A 9,535-nucleotide genomic window follows, 5' to 3' on the forward strand; every position below is an offset into this window, starting at 1 on the left:
TGTCCAATCTGAGTATCTTCAAGCTCCCTGGCTGGCCATGGAGACCAGCCTTGATTTTTGTGAACAAAAACTTAGTCCTCTGGCTTCATAATCATCTGTCATCATGAATCTCGAGAGCTGCAGGAATGAATACACTCTCTATGAGAATATCCTTCCAAATATAAGTCTCTTTTACAGAATGCCATTTTAACATTTAATGTGAGCTGTCACAAAACTTTGGTACAGTTTGTAATAGAAGAGTCAAGTAGATAGTCATGTCTTTTCTGTATGTTTTTGACCTACTCTGTAGAATTCAATCAAGAATTGTATCTTCTCTGTATGGAATAATCCAAAAAGCCTCAAGGAAAGATGTAATTCTCCATTTTTTATAACTCATTGTGTTCCTTTCCCTTTATGACATCATGGTTCATTGTGCAGCAGAGATAATTTTCAGTAGACTGCCATACATTTGCCATGCAGAAATTCTTATTGGTATCATGTAATATATCAGAGCCTATTAAGAAGGAGAAGAAAGAATTGGATAAAAAGAATTATTCTAGTTCATTCAAAGCTGAAATACAGAGAAAATATCTGGGGAAAAATCCTTTTTCTGAAAGCAGCCTGTTTTAAAAGACCAGCATTGTTGGCAGAAGAGCATTTTGCCTTTTAGTGAACCACTGAAATAAATTCCAAATCTCCCTCATGGTTTGAGTACCTCATGGTTCGCCTGCCACTGGAGATTCCTCTCTCTGTGACATGTGTCCCTAACACTGTCAGAGACTGACCAGAGAGCCCAGCTGTGTTTGTTAGAGCCTTCAACTGAATCGTACTGCATTCAGACTTTAGTAGCAGTCTGGGTTTTGAGTCCCAATATACATTATAAATTGTAAAAGAATAGAACAGCGCCTGAATTCCTGCAAGATTAGCCATTTTATAGGCAGGAATTCTTGCTGGAGCTGAAATGCAGAATCTTTTGAGGTTCATTTATTGCTTGATTGTACGCACCGCTGGGTTTACCTTCTCATTATCTGAGTTCTCACTGCAAAGATGAGGCCTAAGGAGCCCTTTGGTATTTCAGATGGAAATAATTGTAGAAGAGATTGGCAATGTATGTTTGAAAGCAAACACTTTGTTTGAAATAGATAGTAGATAACACCAGAAAAAGCAACACACTGAAAATTGTGGATTGTCTCTTGTTTTTCAGAAGAGATGTAATGTGGAATTAGGCTTGTTATCTTTCAAAATAAAATTTAAATTGTCTCATGCTGTAAAAGACTGCTCAATCTGCACATGTTTAGGAGCTCTGGCAAGCATGAAATGTCCAGGACAAAAATGCCAGGGGCTACCTTACTTGAGTCACAATGGATTTTTTAATAAAATGTATCTCAAAAACATGCAGTACAATAAATATCTCTATTACTTTGCATTTTCTTAAGTGACTTAGCTGTAAGTATCTACATACTGGGAAAATATTTAATGTGATATGGATGTCTGCTTTAGTTTGAAAAGAATCTGAATGTATAGGCATTTGTTTTTTCCTGAGGGAACCCAAAGTCACTATCTGACATTCAGGTGCCTATACTGTAGACATTTATATTTCATCAGATCAATCCCACTCATCTGGCTTCTACTTGACTTAAAAGATGACTTTTGCTTTGTTTACATCTTTTGTGTGTGCATGCTAATTCCAGATAGTGTAACATAAGTAGATGGCAGAGTATTATAGTCAGTCAGTATAAATCAAGTTGAAGAAGCAAAACTTAAATTATTGATAAAAGTGGTGTGGAAAACAAGAGCTACCAGTTCTGAAAGTGTTGATTGCATGGGCCTCAACTGTCACATCTCTTCCCATCACCCACACAAATAGCCTCATCAAGTGGGTTTTTTTTCAGTAGTGCTCAAATATATGCCTTGGGTGGTGTAGTACCAGGCAGAAGACATCAGAGGAAGTATCATGAAGTTCTGCTCCTGTAAGCTGTGTAGCTAACACATAAATCACCCTTTTTGGAATTTTAGTCATATGGATGCAAATCATGTTATATCACTCACTCCTGAATAGGAGATCCTGACCATCCTTTTTTGGGCATGTGAATGGAGCCCTGCATTTGGAACAGGCACCCAGATTTCCGACTGCTCTGCAGCACTGCCCTCCTGTTGACTGGTGGAGCTCTTCTTCCTCCTGTCAGTAAATATTTTCCAGAGCAGTGAGAAATAAGGGTTGCACATTGCAGTGGCTGGGGTGAAGTGTAAGCTGCCCAGGTTGTCTGCTGAAAGGTTTGGGGGCAGAGGAGGTCAAGACAAGCTGCAGCAGCTCCAAAGCAGGTGAGAGAAGGGAACAGAATAGCAAATGTAGCAGCACTCACCAGGAGGAGGTGAACGAGAAGGATACTAAATTAAACCTAAATCTCCTCAGGCATCTTTTCAGAAATTTTTAACTGGTTTGTCATAGACCCCAAATTCTCCTGGTAGTGTGTTTCTTTCAATATTTGCTTTATTCCACTCTTACACTGCATTGGGGGGGAGGTTATTTTTGTTTTTCTGACCCCAGGCCGTTATTTTTTCATAACAGTTGAAGAAATTAAAGCAGATGAAGGGCATGTGATCATGAGGTGCACATGAAGAGAGGAGAAGGGATGACATAGGAGACACATTTTCATCCTGTTTTACTGTTTGTCAAAGTAGATAAAAAGGGAATTTTGACAGTGGGCTCTTCAAGTTTGTTTCCTTTCACTGGGTGCACGGTACCTTTTTTCTCTCCTGATTATTACAGTCATTATACAAAATTATGCAATTATACCTCCTAAAAGAGACATGGTGTTGGTACTGTATGTAGTTAGGTACTTGGTCATATAAATTGCACTCTGCATGATTCTTTGCTTATCTGGTTTGGAAAAAAAAGTGTCTGTCTCTTCAGAGAGGTATTATCTCTGCATAATATTCTATGGAATATAAATAGGTTGAGAATATAAATAGGTGAGGTACAATGAGTGGAGTGCTAATCAGCAGTCAAAAAGCTTGACATTATACCCATGGCAAAGCATTTAGTGTTGTACTGCACTTAATATTGAAAGCCTGTTTTTATTTTTAAGGAACATAAACTCTAACAATGGAAATAAATGAGTTTTCAAAAAGGATGTTCCAGGGATGAAACGGACTGAGGTCCTTCTGAGCAGAATCCTAGAATCTGAAATGAACACTTTTTCAGAAACAGGCTACTGAGCACAAGAAGTGTAGGAGAAGACCATGGAGGGTGTAATGAAGAAAACAAAAGCTCACTGTTTATAAAAAGAAACAGTAGTCTTTTTGCATGCTGTTAGGTTGTACTAGTCATTGCTTCACTGGCTGCTTGCTCTGTTTGTTTTAAATGATACCAGTACTGAAGCTTTCTCTCAAGTCTGAGAAGATTTCAACTCCACCACTTTCTGGGCATAATCCAGAATCAAAACCAGCTCACCATCTGGTGATCATTATCTTTAAGCATTGCAAAGAGATAGCTTAGCTAGAGAGGGAAATATTTCTTTACAGACTTTAAAAGCTATGTCACTAGTACTGTAATTCACTTACTTTGCTTAGTGGGGAAACCTCAGCAGGGCTCTAAGAAATGTTTAAAAGCTATGAGCAGTAGGACTGTTGTTTAGTGATCTGTTTTAATTGATCTTAAATCAGATCCCAGCTGTTTAAGCAAAGCAGAACTGGAAAATAATTCTCCTATAATATGATCTGCATTTGATAATCTTTTTGGTTTACTCATTTTTTTTTAGCCAAAGAAACATGAAGAGGAAGATGGCACTACAGACACTGCAACCTCATCATCCAACAATCATGAGAAGGACAGTGGGGTGGGACCTACAGATGAAAGTCTTCGCAATGATGAGAGCTCAGAGCAAGAAAATGCAACTGAGGAGCGGAACAGCGCTACCCTGCAGAGCAAGCGAGATCTGGGCCACAGCCAGGACACATTAGGCAGTGTTGAGCTCCAGTGCAATGAAAGCTTTGTGTCTGGGGAATACATTGAATCTGATTTCATAGGAAACCCAGAGGAGGAATGCGAAAGGTTTCGGCAGCTGTTGGAACTGAAGTGCAAGATTCGAAACCATGGCGAGTATGATCTTTATTACTCGAGCAGCATGATAGAATGCAACAGAAGAGAGCAAGATGGAGTGGAGCACGAGCTGCAGCTACTCAATGAGGAACTGAGGAACATTGAACTTGAATGCCAGAATATTATGCAAGCTCACCGACTCCAAAAGGTGAGAGATCAATATGGAGACATTTGGGCTTTACATGATGAAAGTTTCAGGAATTATAACACCAGCACAGACGTACAAAGAGGCAAACTGGATGACATCATGGAGCACCCTGAGAAGTCTGACAAGGACAGCTCCAGTGCCTACAACACTGCTGAAAGCTGCAGGAGCACTCCACTGACTGTGGAGCGATCCCCTGATAACTCTCTCCAGAGGGTAATCAGCATAACCAACAGGAAAAACCTGAGGACCACAATTGTTGCAAATCAGTCATCCTCAGGACAAAGCAACAGAGAGACAACCTCAGCCAAAACCAAACCCACTGAGCAAAACGGCGCTGCAGAGAATGCAGTGCTGGCATCAGAAAGCAGCAAATTCACAGACCAGGAAAGGCAAGGCAGCGAGCACATTCCATATTTGTCTCCATATCACAGTTCTTCTTACAGGTACGGGAACATCCCTGCTCATGCAAAGCATTATCAAAGCTATATGCAGCTGATCCAGCAGAAGTCTGCTGTGGAGTACGCCCAGAGCCAGCTCAGCCTGGTGAGCATGTGCAAAGACTCGCAGAAGTACGCGGAGCCCAAGATGGAATGGAAAGTGAAAATTAGGAGTGATGGGACGAGGTACATCACAAAGAGACCAGTTCGAGACAGAATCCTGAAGGAACGTGCCTTAAAAATTAAAGAGGAGCGCAGTGGGATGACGACAGATGATGACACGATGAGTGAGATGAAGATGGGTCGCTACTGGAGCAAAGAGGAGCGGAAGCAGCATTTGGTGCGCGCTAAGGAGCAGAGGAGGCGGCGGGAGTTCATGATGAGGAGCAGGCTGGAGTGTCTTAAGGAAAGTCCACAGAGCGGCAGCGAGGGCAAAAAAGAAATCAACATTATTGAACTGAGTCACAAAAAGATGATGAAAAAGAGAAACAAGAAAATCTTGGACAACTGGATGACAATACAAGAACTGATGACACATGGTGCTAAATCCCCAGATGGCACAAGAGTGCACAATGCCTTTTTATCAGTTACTACTGTATGAACACAACTTCTAACAGAGAGTATACTACCAGTTTAGGTAGAGTACAATTGCCTCGTTCAATGTGGCATTTTTATATATTTTGTGACTGTTTATAGTTTGATCTTTTTGTAAGCAAAATGACCTGGTATTTTTCATTTGTTTTTCATATAACAGTACCTTCTTTATCTGGCAGTCTTTCTTTATCCTGCAATATATTCATATTATTCATTTGTAAAAAAAAAATAGAAAAGCAAAGCAAAAAATTTCTTAACCTAACACATAGCCTGTAACTTAAGATCTGGATTTATTTCTCTAATTTTGCTTTTTCTACTTTAGTAACAATACAATACCAAACCAAAATGCTTTTTACTGTATCCTTGGCTTAACAAGTTTTAAAGTTTTACATCTTAGATTGAATCTGTTCATAAAACATATGTCACATCCCATCGTATAGATAAGAATGACATTTTTCCAACTGCATATTTTACAGTACGTTTAATCTGTAAATTGTAATTGTACTTGTCCAAGTAAAGTGTAGGTGAGCAATTCTCCTGTGTTATGTAGTGGCATTGGTCTTGTAGCTGCACAGTATGTGATAATTGTGAAGATGAAAGAGAAATAAATTATTGCTTATCTTTAAGAAATAAACAAAAGCCAAGCATTGTTTTATTTAGATTGAGAATTTTCCTTTACGTATAAGCCATTTCACTGTGCATGGTATTTACAGCATATGGAGATTTCAAGAACAAAGGACATGGTTCCATAGGATATTTCTTATAAATTAGCTTTTCATTTTGCAGAACACAGAACATTTTGCAGAATGAGTGAGTCTTTCTGGCTTTTCCTTACCTGCTAATATTAGTTAATTAAATGATTCATTCATGTATTTCTTTGTTGTAAGATGTTAGGTAACTGCCATGAGTCCTCTCCCTGGCTGAACTTGCTATTTGTTCCACACATACAAAACATGAACACAGCATATGCCTAACTTTGAGCCAAATCTCATGCAAGAAAAACTAGCAGTGACATTTTCATAGAGCAGGAGTTAAGGAAAAACAGAGAATGAAAAACAACTAATTGAGTTAAGGGTGTAAAATTATTGTTGAGGAGCATCCAAGTCATTTAAAAGAGCCTCAGTGGGAGCTGGCAGGAGCTCAGGAGCAATGGAAACTTTCTGTCTGGGTGCTTGATGGGACTCTTGACTCTCCATGCAGCAGAGGCCCCTCCTCTGCCACTGGGGAATCTTCTGAGCAGCTGCTGCTGGCAGCCCAGTGAGATTGAGCAAGCTGAAATGACTAGTCTTGGGCAGTCTGTGGGGTTGAAGAAATGGCCTAATAGCTCCATTTTCATTGTCCCTGTGCTTGAACAGAAGTTCTTAGCTGATTGTAGTGCTTTCCATAGCAGGATTAGGTTCTGAGGTCACCCGGCATCAGGCTTTAAAATATATGCTTAACATTGCAGAAAGGCACATAATGGTATTTCTAAACTACCAAATTCTGGGATTCATTCATTTGTTTTTAAACACTTTTGGCATTAGTTGACATTGGCAGTACTCTTTGCATCTCTAGGCATATAAATATCATAAAAGCACTGCTCTCCAAGTGCTTAGGAAAATTATGCCACTGACAGTTCACAGTTTGATAATGAGAAAATTCTCACTTCAAGACTCAGGGAGACATCACACTAAATCATCAGCAAATATACAGCTATTCAGGCTCAATGAAAAACATCTCCACTGTTTTATTTTAAATTTAAAAAGTGTGGAATCCTTGACCAGAAAGGATCATGGGGTCATACAGTATTGTTTTCAAGGGGCTGATACCAGATTGTCTCTCCAGGTGAGCCTAGGAATTGTCTTTAACCAACCTAAGTCATGTAGGAAGGTACACATTCTTCTGGAGACATCACAGCCCAGAGCTTTGGCTGTTTCCCTTTTTGCATTCCAGTAATCACACTTAAACACAAGTCTCTTTCCTAATCTGAGTTCAGCTGCTATCAGCTCAACACAATGGCTACTCTTATGTCTTTCCCTTAGACGCAGTACTTACTGATTTTCTTCCATTACTAAACTGTGACTCAGAGCTCCCATCAAGCTAGTGTGACACTCATATTCAGAGAACAACATGAAACTTCAGAAAATGTAATATCATTATTTCGTCACTGAGAAATAAAAGTAGGAAAATCCACATCTAATTGCAGAAAAGTCCTAACTGGAGGGTGGTGGGGTGGGGAGTCCAAGTGGAGGGGAGGAGAAGAGCTAAGCAATAGATAATAGTTAGAGAAACAAATAAAGAATAAACAATGTTTATAGTGCACTAATAGGCTGTAAGTGGAAATATTTCTAAATCTAGGGAGATCTGTCAAGATCTAGTAAGACAAAAGAGAAAACCAAGAGGTGATACAGAGATACTGTTGGTAGCACACGTGATGTGATTTCTAGCTCAGCACATGCCTGCCAGAACCCAGCTACCTCCTCCTTTCTGCTTCACCTGCTGAAATACCATGTCCCTACCTAATCCTTAATCCAGGCAGTTTCCAGCAGCCCGCAGTTTTCTCTCCTTTTTTCTAAACTACAGTCATTAAGTGTCATTCTCCTTTTTCTCTGGGCAGCTTTGGGGAGAAGTATTCATTTCTGCCTGATGGAATGCCTTGATCATTGCTGCTAGCATGAAAACAACCACGCAGCCCCAGAGCAGGGCTGCCAGGCCACCCAGGGTGGTGCTGTACAGGGGCTGAATGGCAGGTGAGTGTTTCACTGTTCTCTGCTCTCAGCTGGCTTCTCTGCAGGGCAGGACTCAGCATTGCACTCTCTCATTCCAGCAATTTTGTGTCAGTGAAATCCAATGCTGACATCCCACGTGGTTTATTCCTGAATATATTTTTTTCAAAATGTCGTTATTTTTACTGAGGAAAATAACATTTTAGCACTAAGGCAAATTAAAAGAGAAGGAGCAAAATGCTTTTTATGTTGTCATAAATCTTTAAAAACTTTGTCTGCTGAGAACTCTTTTCATAGGAAGGAACATAAAACTGCTTTCCAACTGGAACAAGACCAGATCTTGTTTAGCAGGATTGCTCTGAGATAAAGTGCAGAAGTCAGGGAGGAGTAGCTACATGGATATGTTACCATGGCCACATGGGAAAGGAGTTATGTCCCACTCATCTTTCCCCCAACACTGGTACCCAGCTGAGACCAGTGGGAGGTAATTTTTCCTACGAAGCCAACAACATGACCTTGTCAAAATCCTTGTTTCTCTCTACAACTGTATTGCCAACTGATTTAGGAGCACTGCTGACCATAAGTAAGGTTAGAATCTGTGGGATCCCTGAACCATCCTCTCGATGTAAGTATCCTAAAAGGGAAAAGGGTATGATCATGACAATAAACTAAACCTGCATCTGATTTTTTTTTTTTTTTTAAGAAAGAGACTGGTATCATTATTTGAATTGAACACAAGCAATCAGAGATGAAATCTAGTCTGTGCTTGATCCATTGCCCTGTGAGACCAAGTAAAGACCTTACAAGAGATGATACAACAACTTTAGCATTACACTTTCTGGACTCACAAGGATTTAATTATCCATCACTATCACGATGCTTTACTTTATTAATTTGTTTTTGTTTAGCTAATATTGATTTGTACCTCTTGGTACAAATTATAGAATAGCACCCTTTTTTTCATGATGTGGCATTGATGCTAAAGTATTTCCTGGTTCAAAGCTGGAATTGCTACAGGTTCTTAACCTTTGAACTGTTGATCACAAACACGTATGTGCTAAGTGCTCTATTAATATCCATTTTATGCACCCCCTGCTTTTTCAGGATGTTCTTCAGGAATGAGGATAAAATTAAGGTTATGGGAGCTTGCATTTAGCTACAGCAACACAGAGCAGCTGTCAGAAACCTGGTGGTGTTACTCTCAGAGAGGCCAGTTGGCTAACACCTGGAGGAGGAGAAACAATATTGCAGAGGGATCATGAGCAGGTTTAATTATCTTTCAATGCCTTTGCTCTGAAACGTGTGTCTCTGTTTAAAGAAGAGCATCCACATGCTTGGATGGCAATTGCTGCATTTATAACACTTGTATAGATTTTGCCCAGGTTTTCAGATGTTGTTAGTCTCGCTCTGATGTCAGCTACTACATGAATGATGGAGCAGTTTTGGATGATACCTCTGAGACAAAGTGCAGAATGGGATTTGGGATGCACCTGGCAAGGCAACAAGCTCAAGCATATAGTCACTGGGCCCTTCTTGGGAGTGACCAGGTTCCTGTCCTCCCAGGAAAAGA

At 40.0% G+C, this 9,535-nt stretch overlaps 1 protein-coding gene across 2 annotated transcripts in view; it reads left to right on the forward strand.

Moving 5' to 3' along the window:
* PDZRN4 (PDZ domain containing ring finger 4) overlaps positions 1–5,267 on the forward strand; it is a gene marked incomplete at both ends in the record, with an annotated part of 228,475 nt that extends 223,208 nt beyond the window's left edge. For both annotated transcript variants that reach the window (XM_084206842.1, XM_084206843.1), the window contains one exon: positions 3,741–5,267. In XM_084206842.1, the coding sequence (XP_084062968.1) occupies positions 3,741–5,267 (1,527 nt within the window). The remainder of the gene's footprint in view (positions 1–3,740) is intronic.
* Positions 5,268–9,535: the final 4,268 nt, after the last annotated feature.

Source organism: Fringilla coelebs (assembly GCF_963513975.1).
Source record: "Fringilla coelebs genome assembly, chromosome: 5".
NCBI classification, from domain to species: domain Eukaryota; kingdom Metazoa; phylum Chordata; class Aves; order Passeriformes; family Fringillidae; genus Fringilla; species Fringilla coelebs.